General features: G+C 39.2%; 1 protein-coding gene across 2 annotated transcripts; it reads right to left on the bottom strand.

Moving 5' to 3' along the window:
* Window positions 1–167: 167 nt before the first annotated feature.
* On the bottom strand, window positions 168–27,717 carry cse1l (CSE1 chromosome segregation 1-like). 2 transcript variants are annotated; one of them, XM_012971548.3, is made up of 25 exons: window positions 27,203–27,371; window positions 19,871–19,966; window positions 19,642–19,784; window positions 17,500–17,601; window positions 16,952–17,097; window positions 16,568–16,658; window positions 16,368–16,475; window positions 13,083–13,175; window positions 12,656–12,823; window positions 12,421–12,550; window positions 12,169–12,234; window positions 11,747–11,949; window positions 11,159–11,243; window positions 10,147–10,208; window positions 8,385–8,521; window positions 7,474–7,577; window positions 7,091–7,188; window positions 6,073–6,223; window positions 5,507–5,715; window positions 5,218–5,315; window positions 4,835–4,920; window positions 3,428–3,509; window positions 2,580–2,726; window positions 1,589–1,820; window positions 168–712 (listed from the first exon to the last, which is right to left on the bottom strand). In XM_012971548.3, exons 1-25 carry the CDS (start codon window positions 27,297–27,299, stop codon window positions 623–625), a joined length of 3,024 nt encoding a protein of 1,007 aa, XP_012827002.1. In that variant the 5' UTR covers window positions 27,300–27,371; the 3' UTR covers window positions 168–622.
* Between the last annotated feature and the right edge of the window lie 114 nt (window positions 27,718–27,831).

Below are 27,831 nucleotides of genomic sequence, written 5' to 3'. Positions count from 1 at the left end.
GTCTTTTTAAGTGTGTCATGACAGTCAACATTAAATTGGATATAACGTAATTAAAAAAGGAAGAAACCCAGGGCTGTCTTTAACAAATGAGATATTAGACCAAGTGTGATGAAGATGGAAGGGGAAAAAAAATCCCAACCAAAGAACCAAAACAAAAACATGGCAGATACTGATTTTAAGCAAATGCTTATTTATTCACAGTTCAGAAAAGAAACAAGGGTGAAAAAGAGGAAAAAAAGGCAGTTTCAATGATATCAAAATAACCTGGTATGAAGGTTGGTTTAATAAGTGCTTTTGTGAAAATGCTTCTTACTCTTACGAAGGAATCTGATCTGTACAATAAATTATCTGCTACTCCTTTGTAAGAGATGGGAACAGTCGGGCTAAACAACCACCCCAACAACTTACTTATCGCGCTAGAGGTATCCAATGAGATTGGTACTCAAGTTGTGCTGGGTCTGATTGGCTGCAGTGGGAGATTTGTAACATCGACATAAGACCTAATTCTGCAGTCCAGGACTCAATAGATTGTGACCATGCAGAGACAGTATTAACAACCCCACAATAGCTGGATACATTTCTTGAACAGTTAAAGGTTAGTGTTTGGCTGAAGAAAACGGATTTACACCAATGTGACACTGCCAGCTTGAAGGTATCCTTGGAGAAACTGCAGGGCATCGGCATTCAGACTGGTGCTGATCATTGAGGGCACCTAGGGAATAGGACAGTGTTACAAATAGTATTTATACTGTGTTTGCCACTTCAGTGGTCCTCTTCAGGAATTAGGCACTCGCACTATGGAAACATGCAAGTCCAGAGAACTATTTTGATCGGTTTCCTAGATGCTTAACTGTTGCCAACATGGTCTGGCCAGTATAAAGGGTCTAATATGGTTATATAATATAAAGCACTAAGTTTGCCCAGGAGCAGTAACCCATAGCAACCAATCAGTAGGTAGAACTTACTGGTTACCTGTTTAAAAGCAAGCATCTTATTGGTTACTATGGGTTAGTGCTCCTGTGCACACTTAGTGCCTTTTATTACATAAGTCTAGGGTCTTATTTAGGATACATATGTACAGCTGGCTTTCTCTGGATGCTTTCCAAGTTATCTTGAATATATACCCAACATGTGGCACATGCTTCCGTTATAAATGCCGTACAATAGGTTCATGGTGAGGGCAGTGAGGTTGGGGGAATGCACTTCCTAGTGATGTTATAATGGCAGATTCTGTTAATGCCTATAAGAGGGGTCTGGGTGAGTTCTTGAACAAGCATAGTATCCAAGGCTATTGTGATACTAATATCTACAGTTAGTATTAATGTTTGTATATATAGTTATGTATGTGAGTGTATAGATTGATAAGTATAGGTTGTGTGTGCTGGGTTTACTTGGAAGGTTTGAACTTGATGGACTCTGGTCTTTTTTCAACCCTATGTAACTATGTGTATTTAGCCTTTACAGGATGCATATGATGTAATGATATACACGATGGCCTCACATGTATAACCTGACACAGAACCACATGCCATGGTCCATGTCTAAGAGCATAAGAAATTAGACTAGACTCAAAGGGCAAAAAGCTTACCCTGCCTGGACAAGCAGTAGACAATTTGTGAAGAGACTGTGCCAGCAGAATCTTGGGATTGTTGACCATTTCTCCAATAGGGTCATGTTCCTTTTTACCAGCAAAGGCAAGCTGAGAGAATGCAGCCTGGTAGCCTGGAGTATCTTCAATATCGATGAAATGTTCATCGTCTGGGATGGTATCATCTTCTGGAAGCTCGAACAAGCCAATAAGAGCCTGGAGCAATGGTGTCCTGATGACAAAATAGGGTGAGAGTTAAGTGGCGAGAAAGTACACTGATACAGAGGATCTCCTGGTGAATTTCCCGTGATTTTTTGTGTGCAACATTATATATTTATGAATACATTTGGATGAACCAAGAACAAATATTTTATCAAGCAGATCTGTACTGATCGTTACACAGATGACAGCATTCAGAGACACAGCACTTACAGGTAAAAGCTCTGTCTTACTGGCACATCAATTAAATATTTACACTCAACACGGGACTGCTTGGAGTTACTGGGCTGCATTTAATTCCCAGGGCATACAATGGGAACGATTACATTATATAATAAATAAATAATAAAGTGATGGCTCTATGGAGCTGCTGGCATTCAGTGAGCCAAATAAAAGGTTTTCTTTGCGATATTATGCAAGGAGCTCAGTGTAAGAGAAGTACCTGGAACTTTTACAGAGTGTATAGGCTCCCTATGATTTTCTACTAATAGAAAAATTGGCAACCATTTAGTTAGCTTTTACTGCTGCCCATCATTGTAACCCAATTACAATTTGACAACACATTTCAATACATTTTAAACATCTAATGGCAAATAAAGGCTACAATGATACTGTTTTTTTGCAGTATGTTTGGGGGTCACTATACAAATGTCTGCAAGCTACTGTATGTTCCATACAGTGGGGAAAAGAATAAGCTCCACCTCTAATGAGCCAAATAGGTGTGTTGCTACCTACCTACAAACATGACTGCTGGGCCACATGGTTTACTTACCAAAGCTTTGTATACTCTGTATCCATCATTGCTGGGCATTCTGTGAGAACCTTAGTAAGTCCAACAGCACAAATTTTCTTTTCAATAGGTCCGGAAACTTTCTGTATCTCGGGGATAATTATCTTCTCCACAACCATTCCAAACATCCTGTGGCAAGAAAATCATCATAAAAGGCACAAGGCAGCTAGCCAGTCAGTTCCAGTGCATTTTTTACTATAAACATATATATCATATACAATGCTGGGGAATAGACTGGCTTTTATAATTACTCATTAAAGGGGAACTCTGGCCACCAAAACTTGTTAAAGAGCCCCAACAACACAAACCCCTAATATACCTATCACTGTAATCTGTTTCTTTAAAAAGTATAAATAAATAAATACGATTTTATATGCCGAAATCCAATCACAAAACAGTTCTCTTTCTGCATCATTTGAAACCCTGGCAGGGGAGGAGGGACTAAAACATTGATGTTACACATTTTAACAACTTCTCCACAGCTTACAGACAGCGTGATGGAACTAAATAACCCACAATGCATTGCACTGTGATGTTCCTTTTCTTATTAACATCACATGAGCAGGGAATTATGGGATTTGGAGGATGCAGGCTGAAGGCAGGCTGAGGATAGCCAACTACAGTTACATTTTGAGTCTCAAAGTAGTCAGATCAGTAGGAGAACAAGGGGCGGGGCTTAGAAAACTGTTCCGAACCAAAAGAATCATGAAAAAGCTGCATATTTTATAATTTCAAGCAACTTCACAATATACTTTTACTTTTCAGGAAGCTTAAGTTGTTAAATTCCCTTTAATCAGAAGTAGGAGGTAAATTACAGGTGTTTTACTTACTTTGGCTGGATACTGTCAAACATTTCCTGCAGGGCAATGGCTCCAAATTTGATGCAAAATAAATTTAAAAAGACTAGGAAACCTAATATAGAAAGAGATGTGGAACAAGGTAAGTGAATTCTCAGTATTTACATGACATCCACTGAATAGAACAGCAACAACACACTTATTGGACAGGCCCATAAATATTTCTAAACTCAGAACAAAGCAGTCAGGGCATAAATGTTTATTTCGTTTAGAAGCGACGAGTTCAGGAAATGATAAAGAATGGGAAATAAATTATTTAAGGGCAATATTACAACCATTTTATGGCTCTATAATCAGTGACTCAACAATAACCAGATGCACTGGAGGATTTCTGTGCACATCAATGTATCATTTTGGGCCAGGATTTAATTATTTCCATGGTAATAAAATTAATTGTAACATAGAACAATATAGAAACGATTTGTGTACACGCAGCACACACCTCAATATGAAAGCACATTAACTGAAGAACAGAATTATGACACTATAAAATAGACTAATAATGTAACTTACTAGCTACAATGTATACTCTACTAAGAATACATATATTCTCATGTATTATAAGGGATAATGTACCCCCTACTGTAAATGATAAGGATATTAGCAGTCACTGAGGGGTTCTGTGACCATATAAAGGCACAAGGCTGCAGGCTGAGTTATACAGGGAACTCTGAGTATCACTCATGTATTATAAGGGATAATGTACCCCCTACTGTAAATGATAAGGATATTAGCAGTCACTGAGGGGTTCTGTGACCATATAAAGGCACAAGGCTGCAGGCTGAGTTATACAGGGAACTCTGAGTATCACTCATGTATTATAAGGGATAATGTACCCCCTACTGTAAATGATAAGGATATTAGAAGTCACTGAGGTGCTTAAACCATAAGCACAAGTATATAATATAAACATTGTACAGCATATAGCATCCCAGGCTACTTTAGTGTGAGGGTCAAAGGAGCAGATTGTGTCCCAGTTACCCCTACATGCCCCACAGACTATGAAACCATGAAGTAGCAAACTCCATGTGTTCTGAATAGCAGTATCTACACAAAATTCCAGTTGTTTAGCTCTGGTGCTATAGCGAGTGTAAAGGCAAGCAATCACACACGCAGAAACCAAATTTCACTTATAATAAAACAGTTTTTGGGGAGAATGCATGTACTTAAATATAATTTTGGTAACAGTTGATTCAGCTACACTTGTGCCTTTAGACTGTTATTATTTCATAGAACTGTGTAAACTATAAAAACAATTGGTTGTATTAAGGGCCAGGCCAATGGTTGCTCAGCATATTTAGATACAGAAAAAGAAAATGTGTGGTATAGTAAAACATTCGCCAGACTGCACATTACTCAAATTAACACAAATGGACTTACTTTTCACAAACTTTGTCGTTTTGGAGCTTTGGAGCCTTTGGAAAAGAACAATGAAGATCTGCCTCTTGTATTGCTCAATACATTCTCTGCAGGCACACAAGCACAATCAGGACATACTTTATAAACACATGTGCCAACCAATTAGATAAGTAGAAATCCAACAGAAAAATGTCAGGACTGCTTGGCAAATAATGTCATTTCTGAGCACTTTGATATCATAAAAGCAACATACTGAGTGGTGCACAGAAAAGGGAAACTTACAAGTGCTTACTGGCATATTTTTAATTTATCTGGCCTCAATGAGAACATGTAATTTCTACCCAACTCCTTTCAAAGGCATGGACTAGACAAGGGATTAAATCAATTGTGTGTTTTTAACTTACGCGGGCAAGTGCTCAATAATACTGTTTAGCAGATAAAATCCTTGATGATCGTTGGCTTTAGAGGCAATGAGTTTTTGGAAGACACCAAGGAGACCAGGCTACAAACAAAAGACAATCATTAATATCCAAATCATGTACATTAGAAGCTGTAGAGAAAAGAGCTGGAAGTCAGCTTTGTATCATTTTAGATTTCCATAACCTCAAAGCACAATTGACCACTGAAGTCTTCCTTGGGCCACTAAGAAATGGGCATGATAATACTGCTCATAGAAAAATAAAGCAAACTTACAATTTTATCGGAGGCACTTGCAGCAATGGTATTGGCACCTCTCTCTAGGTAGGCTTGCAGAAGTCTGACAAGTGGAGGGATGTTACCAGTTCTCTCCCACAGAACTGGCTGAAGGAGGTGAGGAAACAGGGCCATGTAGGATGTTGGGATATCATTTGCGTGAATTTCCAGGAGCAATGACATGACTTGAAAGACATAGGGGATGAACTCTGAAACGAAAAGCATGAGAGGGAATTACTAGAATTGACTGCTACATTATCAAGTGTCATAGGACTGCTGCATGTGTTCAGAGGTACAGCACATTCAGCATCCAAATCCTCTTGGCAGCTTCTAATAGGGATGCGAGTGGCACATAGGCAGAGGATTTCAATATGCAGTTTGAAAGGTAGAGGCTGTGTGAGAAGCATGTGTAGAGTCACCATTGGTACTTACATTTTTTCTGTGCCATGGGACACAATATCCATCTGGCTCTAGCCGTACTTAAGAACTAGACCTATTACTTCTAACCAACAGTACCGAGCCACAGACAAAGGCACACACCTCTATATCATACTGTAATACTGTACCTTGAACATCGCTCTGCAGGATCTCTGTGAAGACCAGGAAGAGGGCATCCTCAAAGCTCCCAACAGCAGCAGGGTTTGCTCTGCAGGTGATCCGTATAGATAAACAGATGGCCTCAAACAAGTAGTGATTGAAATGAGGTTTGCTTGGATTCTAAAAGAGTAAAGAATACAACCTCAGTTTTATTTGCAACAGTCAGTTTTCTATCTGAACTCTAGCAAGCAGACCTTGCTTTAACCCTATACATGCTGCCACAAACCATAGGATCTACCATGCTGGCATAAAACGAACATTGATCCAATGGCAATTCGGTGGTTCTAAGTTCCCCTCTGATCTATGAAATCACTAATTGGAGACCAACAATGATTCTTATATAGGCTATGCCAGTCAGAAATGTAGAATGCAGATGGTGACGCTAGGCATTATATTTCTTGCATGTTTATACAGGCCCTCTCCAGCAGTAGGACAAAAACGTTAAAGGAAAAAGAAAGGTAAAGTCACTTGGGGATGCCAAAATGTTAGGCACCCCCAAGTGACTTTAACCTCCTACCTTTTCCCCCGGGCTGGTGCCGCTGTCAGGAGAAAACAGCACCAGCCCGGGGTAGCTGCCGGCGCTTCCTCCTTCCGGCTTCGCTGCGCGCGCATGCGCAGTAGAGTGAAAAGCCGAACTTAAACATTTAAGTCGGCTTTTTCGCTCTACTGTGCATGCCCGGCCACCGGCAGTTTAGGAAGTGGAAGGCGGAAGGAGGAAGCACTGCGCTCCAGGTGCCCCGGGCTGGTGCTATTTTCTTTTAACAGGGGCACCAGCCCGGGGTACAAGGTAAGCGGTTAAAGTCACTTGGGGGTGCTTAACATTTTGGCACCCCCAAGTGACTTTGCCTTTCCTTCCCCTTTAAGTAATTAGAAAACCACAAATATTGCTGACAGAAAAAAAAAATAATCTGAATAACACTGACCACATCACACAAAAAAAGGCCCGCTAATTTGTGCAAACACTGAAAAAGTATTAAAACACCACACCTTGCTCACTGCAAGCAACTTCTGTGTTAGTTGGCTGATCACAGAGGGTATATAAGGGATGATGGCTTCCTGCAGCAATGAAAAGCTTCTCATGATTGCTATAAAAATAAAGGATAGTATACATTAATGTTTTCTGTTCAGTATACATTTATAACATTAGACTGATGAGATAATTTGATAGCTATTGCAGCTAAAATATTGGTAGATAAACAAGATTTCGCCATTCCTGTTGGTTTTGAGCAACAGGAATGGTGAAATCTTGCTATATGTACTATGCCCAACACTACTGTTACTAATGACTGGGTGCAAGCACATATTACACCTGTGCATACAATGCATCGGCCACCCCCAATATCTCCACAGAATAGCAGCTGTAAAAATACCTTTCATTATGTATTCATTCTCAGATGAGCCAGGCAAGGAAAGTGCTTTAAATAGGTTTGCTAAAAGGAGCTCCACGTACGGCATCATCTCAGCTGCTACAATGCTAAGGGTGAACAAAAGGCATCATAAAAAAATTATGCACAACACAGGCTTCCAGTAACATGTAAAGGTCATGTTCATTGCATAGAGAATGAAATTATTTTAAAGCAACGAATGGGTGGGGGTGATTTGATCCAACTCATGCATATCCAGCCTGTACTCTGTTGAGTGAAAAATGCCAACATAGGGACTATGTATTACACAATTAAGTTGGGTTGAAAAAAAAAAAAAAAATCCATCAAGTTCAACCCTTCCAAACAAAGCCCAGCGCACACACACAGACCCATACCAAACTATTTATAAATTTACATACATAAACCATATATACAACCACTAATACTAACTGTAGATTGTTGTATCACAATAGCCTTGGATAAAATGCTTGCTCAAAACTCGTCCAGGCCCCTCTTATCGGCATTAACAGAATCTGCCATTACAGCATCACTAGGAAGGGCATTCCCCAACCCCCTCACTGCCCAAACCCACCTACGCTGCTTTAAATTTAAGTTCTGTTCCTTTAATCTAAAGGGGAGACTCTGGTGCCACACCTTTTTGTCCACTTTACAAAGGACTTGGTTCCGAAACATTGTGGTTTAGAACCAATTCAGTCATTAGTACCGGATGACAGATTACCCCTTATCCACTTTCCTAATAATTGAATCCCCTATAACCACAATCTGTTCAGGCCTATCGCCGCTCTCCTCCCCAGCACTACTAGAGAAGCACTATTAGAGAGATCAGACCCATCTAGAACTGCCAGTTTAGAGTTTACACTGCCATCATGGAATACAAAAAGGGATTTTCTACTTACAGGGTGGGGGAAGTGGCTCCTTTCATGGTAAAGAACCTCTCCAGGGCGTGAGCTGCATAAGTATGGACTACTACACTTTCTGCCTGCAGATGTGCGATTAGGAGAGGAATGGTAACCAGAAGCTGCTCTTTGGGAAGCTGTGGACAGAAAATGCAGGAACCTGAAAGTGTACCTGGGTCTTAAATGCCATAAATATCTTAAAAAAGGCAAAATGTTATTTTTGGGATTTCCTTTTTCACTGCAATAATAAAAAAAAAATGCCTTGTATTTGAAGGGTATAAGAAAAACCTTGCACTATAGCCTCTTGCAGGGTGCACAATGTGTGGTTTATACATACAATTTTTGATTTGAAAGACACAAGATTCTTGGCACACCTGTCTTATGATTAACTAAAACAGCCTTATTTACTACTGTTAAAATTAAATCAGGTTAAAAATACAGAAGAAAAATGAAAATATATAAACACCCCTTAATACCTTAGATTATTACTTTTGCAGGGCTAAATTGTTACTTATAAATCACAAGCAACATTTCAAAATTGTTACCAGCTGTGTCTGAGAATGTCCCGATACAATGTATCTACTTCCCTAAGTCCAGATGTATGCGGCGCGCCTATTGCTCAAATTGTTACAAATTAAAAGTCTATTTGTTATAAATGTGTTAGGCTCTTATTGCATCCACACTTTACCTATTATTGGATTTACTTCACAATACGGGAAGAGGAAAAGCGAATTAGGTAAGTATATTGTAAGCTTGGATTTTATTGCACAGAGATCTCTTTAGATTGATTCATTTGTATGTATTCCAAGCATATCAACTATAATTGCATAAAATAAGGGTTGTGCTGTTTAAGATTGGAAAGTATTTTCTACTTGGGTTTTATTTTATAAAGTATATTTCTTTCTGATATTTTTATTATCTTTCAGGTTAGGATGAAATTAGCTACAGTGTGTATATAATTCTTATTCACTGCAGATCTAGGTTTGCCGAAAGTCATGCATGATTACAATTTATAGTGAAGTATTTTATTTTCGCATATCTTGTATCGTATTTATTCACAAATCCCATCACTGTTCGATACTCTATGCTACCTTCAGACAGCCCAGACAGAGTGTACAAACTTGCATTTATATTTTCCAATCCAATCAAAGTGGCTACTTAAGACACAGAAGCTCCTTTCCACTATAATAGGGTATATTCATTCGCAAAATGTTATTTTTGGGATTTCCCTTTTCACTGCAATAATAAAAAGTGCCTTGTATTTGAGGAAGGAACTAAGCTAAATGAATCCATATTGACAACATAAAACCCTATTTGGCTCATTTAATGTTTAAATGTTTCTTAGTAGCCTTAAGGTATGATTACCTAAATGAAGTTAGGATAAAAAAGGATTCTGCATAATATATTCCACACCTATATAATCAAACTGCATATAGAATGGAAGCTATTGCCCAGAAACTTTTTTTCCCCCAGGGAAGTTATTTTTGCCAAGAAATATAACATTGCCAAAGCCCCTTCATCTCAGCCTGAATGGTGTAGGTTAACAAAAAAAATGTGGTGGGAAAAGCAGGGTGTACTATGGGCAGCAGATGTGCACAATTATAGAAAGCTTTATGGATTCTACACTAATACACAATCAAACTGGTCACCTTCGTAAAGGTGTGAGGGGTACAAAAAAAATGTTTTCTGTGGACCGAGGAAAATCTGAGGATTAAAAAACCTTTTCACAGAAGAATACCACATCTGAGTAAAGGCCACTTACTTGGCTTCTGAAAAACATGATATACTTAATTCCATCTGCTTTAAGTACTGGATATTCATTGACTGGAAAGAAAAAAAAAACCAAATCAATAAACAGGAAGAGAGAGACTGACAGCACAGATGATGAGCTCTGTCAGGACAAAAAGATAAATACATTACTAGTGCAAGCACATCAGAACTGTTACTCTGTGAAAGGAAGCATTGCAGAGATGACAGACTGATATATTATTCATAGCTTCTATAAATAACTTAACAGGCATACTGCTAAAGGATAAACGATCATGAGAAAGCAAATACGTATGCATTATCTTAAATGGGTTAACACAGTTATCAACATTAAATTGTTAAACTGTAATTTGCAGTCATTCTTAAAACAATCTAAATGTGCACTTACAATGGCTTGCTGCATGCTAAACCATGTGCTTGGCAATACATTTCTGCAGGCCATTATACTGATGATGAAAATGTATAATTGCATATTATTCAGACTTTCTCTACCTCCTTCCCCAATGATTTCAGGTAAACATGATTTTTTGTTTATCATATATATATTAAGTAGGGGCAGATTGGGGGCTGCTGAAACGTGGGATACCATATGGGGTTAAGCTGGCCATACACGCACCGATAATATCGTACGAAACCTCATTTCGTACAATATTCGGTGCGTGTATGGCAACTCGGCGAGGCAACCGACATCGCAGAAGGCTGCTGATATCTGTCAACTCACTGATCGGGCGGGTTAAAAGATTTTGATTGGGCGCCATTGAAGGCGCTTGGGCAAAATCTGCCTTTAGGGCTGAATCGGCAGGAGGTAGAAATCCTATTTTTTCTACCTTCATATCGGACGATTCAGCCCTGAATGTCAGTGGAGGGTTGGAACGATCTTTCGCATGAAAGAAGAAAAATCGCCACGTGTGTGGCCAGCTGTAGGCTGTGTATTCTATCTAATCTGGGTCTCATGGAACATAACCTACATTATCAAACAGTTCATCCTTATTGCTTTAAGCACTTACTGTTTGCAGACTTTAAATCTGGAAGAATGTGATTGACGAAGAATTCTGTTATGTTAACGAGTTCATTGGCTTGAGTAATTCCATGCTGAAAGAAAGTGATCAATAATACAAACACATTCATTACTCTGCCCTATTAATCCTCTAAGTTCATGCCACCACAATGATTTTCAGGCCAAGTTGCTCAGGAAATCCCAAACTTTCCACCATAAACCCAACTTTCATTCCCAACAACAGGCCAATTCAGAACCAGAACAAGCTTAACAGGGGTGGAGGGTGAAGAAGCATAAAATGAAACCTACACCCTGTTTTACTTTTATGTGGCCCTAAACTAATAACGTCTCTGCTTGCACTAGTGAGCCACAAGATGACTGGTCAATAAAATAATGCACATTACCGGAAAGTTATGAATTTGTGCATATTACTTTAAACGAGGTAAAGAGATTGTGGCTCAAATTTGGGCTTATATACAGTATTAGGGTGCCACATACCATGACTCCCAACTCTGAGTCACATGAACCACAGTGGGTGGCCTGTCTAAATTTCAAACTACAAAAGGGGACATGAGGCAAAAAAAATTAAAAAACCTACCTTTTGTGTTTGTGCTTTAGATGCCAAAGATGTAACAAGGTATATGGCAGCATCTTTGTGCTTCCAGTTCACCGATGGGCTTTTTGCGTATTCTTGGAGCATTGAGCTAACGTAACCAGAGAAGATGTTGGTGACTGGGCCTTCAAAGAACTTGCACAAACCTCGCACCAAATCACAAGCTGCTCTGCGCCTTGTATCTATATCTGAGATAAACCAAAAACAAAACATATTTGTAAGAGCTGCCAATGGAAAGGCCAAACCCTGATGTCCCAAGCTATATAAAGTTTTTAATTAAGTTTTTAATTAGTTTTAATTAAGCGTTACATATTTCAACAATCCCCTTCTGTTAAGTATCACTTCATAAACCCAAAGCCCAAAACCATGCATTTTCACCCAATTGCAAATTATGCATAGAACATTACCTGATCCCTCCAAGTCTCTTCTAATATATTCTTCAGAGTTGTCCTCAAAAGCTTCTTCATCAGCAGCTACAAAGCAAAATTCCCCAACACAGTTAACCCTTTTCTGCCTTTTAAGTTAAGAAAAAACTGTCCTCTAGCAGAGATGCAAAATAAAACACTGTATATAGTTGCAATATTCAAACAATGATAAATGACATGATTAAATGGTAAAACATGTTAAGTTCTATTACCATTCAAAATAATATTTCTTACCTCTGAATTCCATATTGGGAACAATGACCTTTTCACAGATACTTGTCAAAGTGCTGGGGTCCTCAAACAGGTTTTTATAGTGAGGTCTCTCGCAGACAGATGCCAGGAACTGGATGGCATTGCTTACCAACTGCGCATAGAGCAAAACCTTTAGTACTAACATGGATTCCAGACTTTCATTCATATGAAGACTAATTTTAAAAATGAAGTAAATAAATAAATAATACACCCTTACCAAATCGTACTTAACTTCCTGACCCGTGGTTACCAGCAGGTTCCATATGGCTGTGACAAAGCGTGGCAAGTAGGGCTGGAATTCTTCATCATATTTTTGAGCATATAAAGCTGCGTTGTCGCAGATTTGGGATTTTAATGTCTCCAGCAACCCTGCTTCCTCTTCATCCTTTGGTAGGGAAAGTTTATAAGCAGAGTTAAGGCTGGCCTACTCCAAGGGAACAAAAAGGAGAGCCTACAAACCTGATGAACCGGGGGAAAACAAATCTATAGGTGCTTGATCACAACGGTTGTTTCGATTTATACAATTCTATATGTTCCCTATGTTCTAACTACACTGGCTTTACTTTTGGCTTTCCGATGAATATACATAAAAGATATGCTTGTTGCATTTTTGCATTAGCCTGACTTTACCCTTTGACACTTACATCAGTTTGTAGTAGTTTGTTATCCAAAGTTAACAGGTTGTGAAAATTGGTCATCCATGTCTCCATGTTATCTTCAAAAAATTCAGGAAGGTCCTGGTAAAACATAAAAAGCACAGCCTAATTTAACAATTTATTTAGGTATTTAGGTAAACTGTATATGAAATCAGTACAGATTTGTCTAGCTAAATGTCAGGTAACCAGATGCAGGGCTCCACAAGGTTTAATGGTGCCCAGCCTGCCGGACCGAACGTTTGGAAATCGATCGTATATTTAAACGCAAAGATCTAAAATGAATATTCAGACTGAAATTGTCCTAAAAATAACAAATCGGAGGATGTTCTGAACATTAAATCGATCGTATGAAAGTGACTTCCATTTATGTACAGAATTCATCATTATCAGACCAAAATTTTATAACCTGGCCAATCAACTAATGACCGATCTCCATTGTACGAAAATTATTGGTATTTTATCTGTGTGTATGGCCAGATTAAGGCTTTACCAAGATTTTTGTATGACTTCATGGTTTCAGTTCAATCTGGCTCACAAAAGGGAGCCCCCACCCAGTTCCCTCAAGTTAACAGTACCATAAGTGACAAATATCTGAGGCAGCTAGCAACACTCAATACAATATTTGATTTCTGTGACTGAAGTGCCAACCAATTTTGCAGGTCCTGGCAGTCAATTAAATTTCAGTACATCAATTGTCAATTATCAGTGCTATGCAGTTTGACAAGCCAAACATCTAGTAATCCCCAACCAGTGGCTCGTGAACAGCATGTTGCTCGCCACTCCCCTTGATGTTGTTCCCAGTGACCTCAAAGTAGGTGCCATTTTTAAATTTCTGTTTTTTGGAAGCATAGAGACACAGTTTTACTCCAAGCAGAGCTTCCTGCAGGCCAGCAGTCCCCATGGGGCTACCAAATAGCCAATCAAAGCCCTTATTTTGCATCCCCAAAGAACTTTTTTCATGTTTGTGTTGCTCACCAACGCTTTTTACAGTGTGAGTGTGGCTCACAAGTAAAAAAGGTTGGGGATCCCTGATCTAGTGTGTGCTTCAGTCAATATGGCCCAGCACCTAGTGCAACAGTGAGTTCATGAAGCCTAACTCTTACAGAGCCAGGCTATTCATATATTGCCAATCACCTTCAATGCTAATTTGTTCTCTGTGCTTGCCAGCTTAACTGAGCAATTACTGTGCAAATCCTTAGTGCCAGTTGATTCACCTAGGCCATCATCTTTGTCCATTCATCTTAGCAAAATGAATGAAAATATAATAAGTGTCTAGCAGAAAGGTATTCTAAAAACATCTGCATGCTTTGTAAATGAGTTTAGATCTCCTTTATTCTCCTAAATCGTTTTGCCTAATAAAAGAAAACACAACTCTAAGCAACTTTGCAATAAACATAATTAAATTTTTTTATATGTATATATAATTGCTATTAAAGAAGTCCTTTTCTATTCTCTGACTTTTGAAACAATGTAACACAAGGCAGCAGAATAACAGACTTGTCTTGGAGGAGACTGGTTTTTGCAACAAAGTCATAACCAGGAGTTAAGCAAATGCTGCTTTCACTAGAAATAGCGATGAGCGTATCTGTCCCATTTCGATTCGGCAAAAATTTTGCAAAACTATTGAGATTCGTAAAACGGCAAAAAATTTGCTAAAGTATGGCTACTGCATGACTTTTTTGATGCGACCATGATTTATTTGACACAACATATTTGACTCGACCATAACTTTTTCCTTATTCGCCAGAATTTTGGGGGAAAAATTCAGCAATGGCAAAATGCGGAATTTCGCAGCAAATCCATGCCCACCAAAAAACATTTGCTCATCACTAACTTGCAATTACATTTACAAAATAACCTTAAATGCACTGAAAATGTTAAATAAATTCATATTGGAAAGCTGCTTAGAATTATGAATTATTTTTTGGGTTAACGTGTTGAATTATTTAACATAATGACATACTAATACCTTCTATAAAGAAAAAGGGAACACTCCAGATCCTCATTTTCACTTAACTGACTGTAAAATGCCCGTTAGCAAGTAGATTGTCGTTTGTGGCCCCAGTTAATTAACACATAGCAGGCAAAACCGCCAGGGAAAATAAGTGTCACAAAGCACACAGGCAACATAAATGTTTGCGGTATGAGGAAATTCTCTATTAAATTGACGTTAATGACAGATACTGAAAACACAGCAGGTTTGTTTTGCCTATGATTAGTCATTTGCAGATGTGTGCTTGGCTTTGCCTATAACACTCTCCCTGAGAGCATGTCCTGACAGATGCCACCTTTTGCAGTTGCCATGACACACTCTTCAATGTATTCTGTGTTAATTGATCTCACTCATTACTGATGCCTTTTTTTTTCTGCATTCAGCATTGGTCTTTGTTCCAGTAGACATAAACAGAGAAAACGACACCAATTAACACATTTACTGTTTTGGAATCCTCAAGAGCGAAGCACACAGCATTCACAATGTGGGTACAAGCCCTAAAGCCACACACACCAAAATACCAATAGTCTAGACCAGTGATCCCCAACCAGTGGCTCCGGAGCAACATGTTTCTCACCAACCCCTTGAATGTTGCTCCAGTGTCCTCAAAGCAGATGATTATATTTGATGTCCTGGCTTTGAGGCACATTTTGGTTGCATTTGGTTGCTGCCATTCCACATAAGGCTGACCAAATTGCCAATCGCAGCTCATTTTTGCACCCCTAGGAACTTTTTAATTGTTCGGGTTTTTTTTACATTTAAATGGGTAAAAAAGGTTGGGGTCATCTGGTCTAGATCATTTTCAGGCAACATGACTGTCATCCAATAATATTTCAAGACTTCGTCACCTTCCATAAGAGTTCATCAACTACCTTCAGAGCCTAAGGCAAGGGCTCTGCAGATTTCTTTGTATAAGAATTATAATATAATTTGGCCAACTTCTGTGGAATAACAATTTAAACTCTACTTGGAACAAAATCTACAGTGCTACCATATATCACAAGGCTCCATAGTGGAGGTGTACAGAATTCTTTACATCAATATCTCTTTTGGCTAACCAGTCCCTGGTTTAAGAAACTCTTCTGTATAGTATGATCTATTTCTACAGTCAACCTTGACAAAGAAAATATGGCCATTGTAAAAACTACCCTAGTGATAAAGTACTTCTGTTTCCAATGTAGTGTACGGTCTCTCAGGAATGTGGCATTAATACACTAAGTGCCAGGCTGAATATAGTACTTTCAAACAAGATAAACGCAGGGCAAACACACATTACTTACCTGAAAGTTTAGACTGTGAAAAAGCTTTGCTATCAGAATTAAGGAGGAGAAAAGAACCTTTAAAGCATTGACATCATTTGCATGAGTATTACACAGCTCAATGGTTGCCTAAATAAAAACAGGAAAAAAAATTGATCAAACAGATGTGATAAATTTTCAAATATATAACTTGTCAGTAAACAGTCTTGAAAAAAGCTTACCTTAAAAAGATCTGTCAGTGGCGCAGCAAATGTATCCAGTACCAGTTTAATCTCGGTCCACAATTCGCTTGATTTAAACTCGTGCCGGTATCTGGCAAAGGTAGGCCATGGATAGTTATGTATATCAGTTCTACATAACATGGACTATTTCTTATCTTAAAATGTTGGAAAGTTATTGTGCTTTGTTTTGAGACTGAAACACTCCCACAAAGCCAAGATTTAATAAAGGAAGATACTCTAAAAAAATGTCCCATATTAACACATTCTCCATCCATGCTCACTGGACCTAACCCTTTTCCTTCCTTTCTGTACTGCTTGTGCTCTCTAGGATAATAATGGGGCCTTCCTCCCAACTGTCATTTTAATATAGTAAATTAGACATACCTTTTGAACAGGGAGTGAGCCGTGTGTAGAACCCCATTTATTACATGAAAGTCTCCACTCTGAAACCTGTTCACCATTTCTGTCAAGAGATTTGGCCACTTCTGGGGAAAATCTTCACGTCCGATGATACTTATGGCATCACTAAACTAAACAGCGTCAGCACAGGAAAAAAAATACTAAGATTTTAGGAGCAAATAAAACAAAGCAGTCACCTTCCCAGGCCCTTTTAGCCAGATACATCACCTGGCATTTCTTCCCCACCACCTGTCTAGCCCCCACCTTGCATGCCATATTAGAATCCATCTTTCAGAAGCCAGTAAGACTGCTCACTTTATTTTCAGTCCTATTGGATTCTGCAAAAACCTTTCTAATAGGGTGCGAAAGGTGGGGGCTTATTTATTTCTCCCTGCCCTCTTTTTTTTTTCTGAGGAGAACACTGTCAAGATATTAAAAAAACTGGCAAGTTCTGCTACTTTATTGAAAATGTAATTGCATTCTAACAATAACCACACATATATAAATTAATGAAATAGCACTCTTCTGGTTACCTGCTTCTGTATTTGCTCTGGGCTACTCAGCATCAGGTTTATGATACTTGATTTAATAGCTATTCGGTCAGCTTCGCAGATATTGTTAGGCTCATCTTCAATCTGATATAATGAAAAAGGAAAACATTAAGTGTGTGTTTTGGCGACCTTTACCTCTGCAGCAAACACTGAATCTTTCTTAAAATGTAGTGTAACTTGTTAATGAATGTATGGAAGTCCCTGAAATGTCTACTCTCTATAAAATCAATACATATTCATATTTCTGTTCCCATTCTCCACTGAAGTGGTCTGTAACCTACTGTATTTTACTCGGTAGAAAGGCTGACATCACCCAGATGTCAATTGAGCAGGCTAGATTTTTCAGTCGGATTGAGCATTGTATCAGTTCATTGATGTGGTCCTTGCTCAGACAGCTCCTATACCTACTACCAAATTAACCCAAATATTGCCCACCTTAGTGTTTAAAAAAAAAAAAAAAAAAAGATACCTGACCAACTTGACATCAGCCAGTGAAGTAATTTGGTTGTTTTGGTCCCATAACCGGGCCAATAAAATGCAAACTCAGTCAGGAGTGGCTTAGTTGCAGGGCCAATTATTAGCCCACTGGCAGCTGGAGGGCCTTCAAACAGATAAAATAGGGCACCAATAAAAAAAAACAAAACATATATATATCTCCTGCAAATGCATGGCCATGCCCCTGAACCATTACAGTCATGCCCATTATGCTATGATCAAAAAGGAAAAAACTGCTCAAGTGACTTGAGAAAGGGCTCTGCCCGAAACATGTAGTGTGCCAACACTGCTATTAAATTCACTGCAGTTTTCAATTGCTGCCTGGAGCTGTTTGATTCCTTTTTGCTTTTTGATCATATGATATACTGTTGGGGTGGTTCACAGACACCTGGAATCTGCAGCCGTATACTTCTGAGTATTTGTGCTGAACTATAACCCAAAATTTTTATTATGCTGACATCATGCCCATGATCCACCCAAAATCCCCCAACCTCTTTCTGTCTCTTGGGGCCCCCTGTGCTCCCCTGGTGGTAGCCCTGCTTATTTGGCAGCTATCACTACCTACTTCCTGACCTTACTCCTTGGATTTAATTTGGGAATCCACTAATTTATTTCCTTTGTGAAAGATTCACCAAACCCGGAACCAAATCTGAATGCTAATTTTGTCATAAAAGAGTTAAGCAGAACCACGTGCGCAGCTAAAAAAATTCAACTTTGTTGACAAAAAGTCACGTTATTTGAATTCGGTTCAGCTAGGCACATGGATTAGCCTAAATCCAAATTGTGGTGAAAAAGGCCGAATCCAGAACCAAATCATGGATTCGAATACAAAATTTAATTCACTTTATCTTAACATATTGGCGCTCCCAGTGAATTAGACTTGTCCTTTAACACATTACAACTTATCGCCTAGTCACAAATGCATTTGTTAAGTAAAAACAAGATTTCCAATCACAGGGTATACTGAAAATAGCAGGGACCCACACAGGAAATGTCAGTACCACCAAAGCACTACAGGAATCTTAAAGGTAATATGATACTATATATATTAAAAATCATAGCTAAAAATAAACTTGTGTAAAATGATCTGTTTAGTTTCCACAGAGATCAACAGAAACAGATCAAAGGACAAGTAAAAATCATTTGAGTTGTTAGGAACCCCTGGTGACCTTAGTAATTTTCCATTCAGAGCTGTACCAGCCATATTGTCTACCTGTCAACCAGCACCCCTGGGTAAGCACACCTGCGTAACAAATTCTTACACAAACACACAGAATGCCTTTGACACAGGATAAATATGGCTACGTTGACAGAAAAGTACCCTGGGCTACCCCTTCCTCTTCAAAAACTGCACCAACCCAGTGCCAGAAGTAAGCCTTGGAATCACTGGGGGGGTGGTTGGAGGCTAGCATATTGGAACCCTCCAGTTGCCAGTGTCATTTATGCCATTGAAAACTATACCTAAATGATGTGGTTAATTGCACACTGTCTGGAAACTATTAAATCATCCGTTGTGTTAATACTGTGTCGAAAAAACTCCTACTAGACAAAGGCCAATAACCCAAAAGGCTTACAATAGTCAACTAAACACATTTCTTGCACAATTAGTCCCTTCGCTTAAATACTTACAATTCTCCAGTTCCTTTTGATGTAGTTTTTGAAAGTGACGGCAGAGCAAACTTTGATGACATTATCTTGAGATCGTTCAACCAGTGTTAAAAGCAGCAGTGGATAATTCTGATTTCCTTCAACAGATTCAAGATACTTTTCAGCTGGGGAAAAACAAGACATTGTATTTGTCATTAAGCTGTGGTTTTTGGGAAAGATAAATGCAGCCAACAATAGCTTTACCAATTACCTGGGCGTCTTACAGCAGGGTCTGGATCAAGGGTTTTCTTCAGATACTCTGTTAGACCCTGCAAATTGGCTTCACTCAGTTCCATGGTGACAAGATCTGGAAGATACAAACAGGTTCATACATAAACATTCATACAAACATCAAGGTAAAGTGATGATTTTTCCTCATAAATGATGGGGTATTCCATATTGAATTAAGCTATAAACATGAGAAATTAACAAGTCAAAATATATATATTTCAACTGGATACGTGTGGATACATTTTTGGTGTACACCCGGCGTGTAATTTGAGAGTGGCGAGTGCCGTCACGGAGAAGATTATATATATATATATATATCTATATATATATCTATATATATATATCTATATATCTGTATTCCCTGACGAAAGTCCCAAGTGCGGACTGAAACGTTGGTAATAAAGACTCACCGTTTGCATTATAATAGCCTTGATGGTTTGTTGTGACTTCATGTGAAAATCCTAAGAGTGCTGAAATTTTTTTCGATTTAAAGATTCCCTGGCTCTAGTAACTATAGTAACTTTTATTGGTGTGCTTCCCATTTTGGACTTTAGATATAGATATATAGATATAGAGATATAGATATATAGATATAAATATATATATATATATAGATATATAGATATAAATATAGATATATAGATATAAATATATATATATATATATATATATAGATATATAGATATAAATATAGATATATATAGATATAAATATAGATATATATAAATATAGATATATATAGATATAAATATAGATATATATAGATATAAATATAGATATATATAAATATAGATATATATAGATATAAATATATATATATATATATATATATATATATATATATATATATATAAAAATATATAGATATAAATACATATATATATATATATATATATATATATATATATATATAAAAATATATAGATATAAATACATATATATATATATATATATATATATATATATATATATATATAGCAAGACAATGAGCCGCACACGCAGGGACTTTTTTAGAAAACAAAAAATTTCTTTAATGAAAACGATCCAACGTTTCGAGCACCAACTGTGCTCTTCCTCAGGGACAAACCAAAAAATTTTTTGTTTTCTAAAAAAGTCCCTGCGTGTGCGGCTCATTGTCTTGCTATATACATGGTTTTTGCAAGCACCTGGGGCATTTGATTACTATTAGGGTGTGCTCTGTTCTTTTCTGTATATATATATATATATATAGATATATATATATATATAGATATAAATATATAGATATATAGATATAAATATATATATATATATATATATATAGATATAAATATATAGATATAAATATATATATATATAGATATATAGATATAAATATATATAGATATATAGATATAAATATATATAGATATATAGATATAAATATATATAGATATATAGATATAAATATATATATATATACAGTGGTGTGAAAAACTATTTGCCCCCTTCCTGATTTCTTATTCTTTTGCATGTTTGTCACACAAAATGTTTCTGATCATCAAACACATTTAACTATTAGTCAAAGATAACACAAGTAAACACAAAATGCAGTTTTTAAATGAGGGTTTTTATTATTTAGGGAGAAAAAAAATCCAAACCTACATGGCCCTGTGTGAAAAAGTAATTGCCCCCTGAACCTAATAACTGGTTGGGCCACCCTTAGCAGCAATAACTGCAATCAAGCGTTTGTGATAACTTGCAACGAGTCTTTTACAGCGCTCTGGAGGAATTTTGGCCCACTCATCTTTGCAGAATTGTTGTAATTCAGCTTTATTTGAGGGTTTTCTAGCATGAACCGCCTTTTTAAGGTCATGCCACAACATCTCAATAGGATTCAGGTCAGGACTTTGACTAGGCCACTCCAAAGTCTTCATTTTGTTTTTCTTCAGCCATTCAGAGGTGGATTTGCTGGTGTGTTTTGGGTCATTGTCCTGCTGCAGCACCCAAGATCGCTTCAGCTTGAGTTGACGAACAGATGGCCGGACATTTTCCTTCAGGATTTTTTGGTAGACAGTAGAATTCATGGTTCCATCTATCACAGCAAGCCGCCTTCCAGGTCCTGAAGCAGCAAAACAACCCCAGACCATCACACTACCACCACCATATTTTACTGTTGGTATGATGTTCTTTTTCTGAAATGCTGTGTTACTTTTACGCCAGATGTAACGGGACACGCACCTTCCAAAAAGTTCAACTTTTGTCTCGTCGGTCCACAAGATATTTTCCCAAAAGTCTTGGCAATCATTGAGATGTTTTTTAGCAAAATTGAGACGAGCCATAATGTTCTTTTTGCTTAAAAGTGGTTTGCGCCTTGGAAATCTGCCATGCAGGCCGTTTTTGCCCAGTCTCTTTCTTATGGTGGAGTCGTGAACACTGACCTTAATTGAGGCAAGTGAGGCCTGCAGTTCTTTAGATGTTGTCCTGGGGTCTTTTGTGGCCTCTCGGATGAGTTGTCTCTGCGCTCTTGGGGTAATTTTGGTCGGCCGGCCACTCCTGGGAAGGTTCACCGCTGTTCCATGTTTTTGCCATTTGTGGATAATGGCTCTCACTGTGGTTTGCTGGAGTCCCAAAGCTTTAGAAATGGCTTTATAACCTTTACCAGACTGATAGATCTCAATTACTTTTGTTCTCATTTGTTCCTCAATTTCTTTGGATCTTGGCATGATGTCTAGCTTTTGAGGTGCTTTTGGGCTACTTCTCTGTGTCAGGTAGCTCCTATTTAAGTGATTTCTTGATTGAAACAGGTGTGGCAGTAATCAGGCCTGGGGGTGACTACAGAAATTGATATTGAAATTGAAAATTGAAATTGATAAACCACAGTTAAGTTATTTTTTAACAAGGGGGGCAATCACTTTTTCACACAGGGCCATGTAGATTTGGAGTTTTTTTTCTCCCTTAATAACGTAAACCTTCATTTAAAAACTGCATTTTGTGTTCAATTATGTTATCTTTGACTAATAGTTAACGGTTTTTGATGAGCAGAAACATTTAAGTGTGACAAACATGCAAAAGAAAAAGAAATCAGGAAGGGGGCAAATAGTTTTTCACACCACTGTAGATATATAGATATAAATATATAGATATAAATATATATATATAGATATATATATATATATAGATATATATATATATATATATATATATATATATATATATATATATATATATATATATATATATAGATATAGAGATAGATATATATAGAGATAGATATATATAGAGATAGATATAGATAGATATAGATATATATATATATATATATATATATATATATAGATATATATATATATATATAGATATAGATATATATATATATATATATATATATATATATATATATATATATATAAAAACAGGCGGTGTTGCCAGGAAAGGAATTCTTTACAGGAACCTTATGGCAGTACTGGTAATCTTGATTGCCACTATATTCCTGTGGATCAATAAATATCTTTGAAAATATAATTAGTTTATAATAAGCCATTTTGACCACCTGAAATACAATACATTTTACATTACAATAATAATTATATTACGGTCAGAATCCCATATGTGCTTAGTATACAGCACGTAATAAACCTATACTGAAAAGGACACCCAGCATTTTAGAAGAAATGATGGTGTTAAGTCCACATTACAGTATTAACCTATGGTACCCCCTTGCATTTAGCTGCTAAATCCCATCTTGCTTGCACTCTTGCTAAAGGGAAAATAAAGTAAAATTTGAAGTGTAAGGAGTTAAAAAAAAAAAAGAGACCTCCAATGACATGGAGAGCTCGGTGCAGTCCAATAGCACCCATATTATATTAGGCCAATTGGTGTTGAGAGAGTGAGAAATACAGACATACCTGATTCCACAGGTTGAAAAGGAATCCATGATAGTCTGCTTGCCAGGACCCATTCTCAACCCCCTTTAGGCTTAAAGGACAAGGAAAGGCTAAGTCACTTGGGGGTGCCAAAATGTTAGGCACCCCCAAGTGACTTTAATCGCTTACCTTGTACCCCGGGCTGGTGCCCCTGTTAGGAGAAAACTGCACCAGCCCGGGGTACCTGTAGCGGAGCGCTTCCTTCTTCTGGCTTCGTTTTGCAAAGACCCCATGACAGGCGCATGCGAGTGAAAAGTCGACTTCTCTGTTAAAAGTTCAGCTTTTCACTCTACTGCGCATGCACGCTACAGGAAGGAGGAAGCGCTGCAGGTACCCCGGGCTGGTGCTGTTTTCTCCGAACAGGGGCACCAGCCCGGGGTAAAAGGTAGGCGATTAAAGTCACTTGGGGGTGCCTAACATTTTGGCACCTCCAAGTGACTTTGCCTTTCCTTCTCCTTTAAAGTCATGCAACCCCTTTATTACCATGTTCCACCGGTAAATGATGGATTTTGGGACTTGAAGTCCCTCAGCTTTCCAGACATTTTGTGCACAGCCGACTACAGAAAGCAGAGGAGTCAAGTCCCACAATCCATCACTTCACAAGGGAACAAGATAATGGCAGTGAAGATATGGTCCCTGAAAGCAGATGCAGACTATCAGTTTCTTTCCATCTGAGGCCCATTTCACTTTTCAACAGCCTTACCTGCTTGCTTTAGTTATACACAGCTCAAAAAGGCCACACCAAATATAGCTGCATACATACACAATCCTAATTCTTTATTAAAATGATCAGATTGCTCAGTGCAAAAGTGTACATCACCCTCATAAAGATGGAGATTCTAGAACTATATAAAAAAATGGTCTAAACCTAAACACTAAAGCAAACTGAAGAACTGTCTGTTTAAGGCAGTATATTGAGGCCAGTAGATACTAACTGGGAGGGATGAAAGGTTGCTGATGTGTTCTAGATCTGAACCTACATGCTGAGAGATTGCTGCTGTTAAGATAAAAGGGACCCAGCTGTCCCCTCCTACCAAAAAAAAATAAAATCCAGTCCATCTTGCAACTCAACTGGAACCTAAATGAATGGGCACAAATTGACTACATCGAAAAGCAAAATGAGCTATATCCAATAAGATGCCATCACCCATTCACTGCAAGACATATCTCATATATTATACAGGTATAGGACCTGTTATCCAGAATGCTCGGGACCAAGGGTATTTCAGATAAGGGGTCTTTCTGTAATTTGGATCTTCATACCTTAAGTCTACTAAGAAATCAATAAAACATTAATTCAACCCAATAGGATTATTTTACATCCAGTAAGGATTATTTATATTTTAGGTGGGATCAAATACAAATCACTGTTTTATTTTTACAGATCAAAAGAAAATCAATTTTAAAAATCTGAATTATTTGATTAAAATATAGTCTATGGGAGACAGGCTTTAAGTAATTCTGCAGGTTTCCGGATAATGGGTCCCATAACTGTACTCTGTTAAATATATAGCACTGACATATTCCACAGGGCTTTACAGAGATGATACATCATTCCCTTACAATCAAAGGTCCCTATCACATTCCCATCAGTCCCTGCCCCAATGGAGCAGAGCTGGGGTCCCTATCACATTCCCATCAGTCCCTGCCCCAATGGAGCAGAGCTGGGGTCCCTATCACATTCCCATCAGTCCCTGCCCCAGTGGAGCTTACAATCTAAGGTCCCTATCACATTCCCATCAGTCCCTGCCCCAGTGGAGCTTACAATCTAAGGTCCCTATCACATTCCCATCAGTCCCTGTCCCAGTGGAGCTTACAATCTAAGGTCCCTATCCCATTCCCATCAGTCCCTGCCCCGGTGGAGCTTACAATCTAAGGTCCCTATCACATTCCCATCAGTCCCTGCCCCGGTGGAGCTTACAATCTAAGGTCCCTATCACATTCCCATCAGTCCCTGCCCCAGTGGAGCTTACAATCTAAGGTCCCTATCCAATTCCCATCAGTCCCTGCCCCAGTGGAGCTTACAATCTAAGGTCCCTATCCCATTCCCATCAGTCCCTGCCCCAGTGGAGCTTACAATCTAAGGTCCCTATCCCATTCCCATCAGTCCCTGCCCCAGTGAGCTTACAATCTAAGGTCCCTATCCCATTCCCATCAGTCCCTGCCCCAGTGGAGCTTACAATCTAAGGTCCCTATCCCATTCGTCCCTGCCCCAGTGGAGCTTACAATCTAAGGTTCCTATCACATTCCCATCAGTCCCTGCCCCAGTGGAGCTTACAATCTAAGGTCCCTATCACATTCCCATCAGTCCCTGCCCCAGTGGAGCTTACAATCTAAGGTCCCTATCACATTCCCATCAGTCCCTGCCCCAGTGGAGCTTACAATCTAAGGTCCCTATCACATTCCCATCAGTCTCTGCTCCAGTGGAGCTTACAGTCTAAGGTCCCTATCCCATTCCCATCAGTCCCTGCCCCAGTGAGCTTACAGTCTAAGGTCCCTATCACATTCCCATCAGTCCCTGCCCCAGTGGAGCTTACAATCTAAGGTCCCTATCACATTCCCATCAGCCCCTGCCCCAGTGAGCTTACAGTCTAAGGTCCCCATCACATTCCCATCAGTCCCTGTCCCAGTGGAGCAAGCTGAGGTTCTAGGCTCAGTTCTAGCCAGGGTACTAGCTGCATGGGGTTTCTCCGGGTACTTGAGTTCCTCCCACATCCAAACACATACAGGCAGGTCTCTTGTCTCTCAGTATTTGTGTGTAATCTGTATACTCCATGGGTACATGGATAGCATTGTGGGACTGAATGGTGATAATTATTTGTTAATATTAATTAGTACTTTATGTTGTAGTGAGCACACTAATAAGCATTTGCCACTGCGCCAGAGGGGGGGGGGGGTGTTCCCCTGCATTCCATTAGTGCACCCCAATAGAACTCACAGCCATTATTTATACCTATTTAATAAAATATAAAAATTCCCTTGCAGCCAGACTAAGTGTTGGGACTACACTACAGCTCCCGGCGTCCCCCCACGTCACCAAGCCCCGGTGCATGACGGGAGTTGTAGTACAGTACTAGGAAAGGCCACAGCAAGCCCAGCCCTATGTATAACAAACTGCGTGCGTACAGATCTGATGAACACACCAATACACTTCAGGCAATATTGCACTACAACTCCCGGCAGGCTTGGCTGTCAGGTTATAGCGCGAAAGCACAGCCCGGGAGGCGGCACAAGTTGCTAGTAGGAGGCAGCACATTGCCGAGCGGCTGAGAGTGTGTCTAACTGGCTGTAATGGAGACAGCGCGGCCGGGAGGCCACTCACAGCACAGCAGCGGGCCACAAGGGCTCTCACATGGCTAAAACACTAAGCCCAACACTCTAATAGCGGATTTGGTTGGAGGCCCCGCCGTGGGACACTTAAGTCTTACCTGTTTGACAGGAAAGAGCAGGACCTTCCCCCCACAGGCCTCGGCTCAGCGGCACATTCAAACCCCGGCAAAATGGCGCGCTGGGCTCACTGCGCATGCGCGCCTCTCCCGTCAGCCGTGGAATTCGCAATCCGTCTGGGTGAGCGCTACTCAACCGCGCAGGCGCCGAACTTTACGCATCAGCCGCTGGCGCCGGGGTACTGCGCTTGCGCGCCGGGGACCAATAGGCCGCGTTTACCTGCCTGCACAGATTTATAGAAAAAATGGTCGTAATTGCGACTAAAGGCATACGTACCGTTCAGTGTATGGACTTGCTATTGGGTTTAAAACAGGGTCGCACTCAGTAGCTACCAGAGGATTCCTGGCTCTCCGGCTTTTGTTTAAGTTGCATGATGGAGTGATCAGCGACTCATTTAGATGCCAGCTGTGGGGCTGCTGGGAGCAGTGGGGGTTAGGGTGCATGCCAGCTGTGTGGCTGCTGGGAGCAGTGGGGGTTAGGGTGCATGCCAGCTGTGGGGCTGCTGGGAGCAGTGGGGGTTAGGGTGCATGCCAGCTGTGGGGCTGCTGGGAGCAGTGGGGGTTAGGGTGCATGCCAGCTGTGGGGCTGCTGGGAGCAGTGGGGGTTAGGG

This window comes from Xenopus tropicalis, chromosome 10, assembly GCF_000004195.4.
Source record: "Xenopus tropicalis strain Nigerian chromosome 10, UCB_Xtro_10.0, whole genome shotgun sequence".
Taxonomy (NCBI): Eukaryota; Metazoa; Chordata; class Amphibia; order Anura; family Pipidae; genus Xenopus; species Xenopus tropicalis.
The sequence above is the reverse complement of the archived record's forward strand: the minus strand, read 5'-3'. Positions and strand labels throughout refer to the sequence as shown.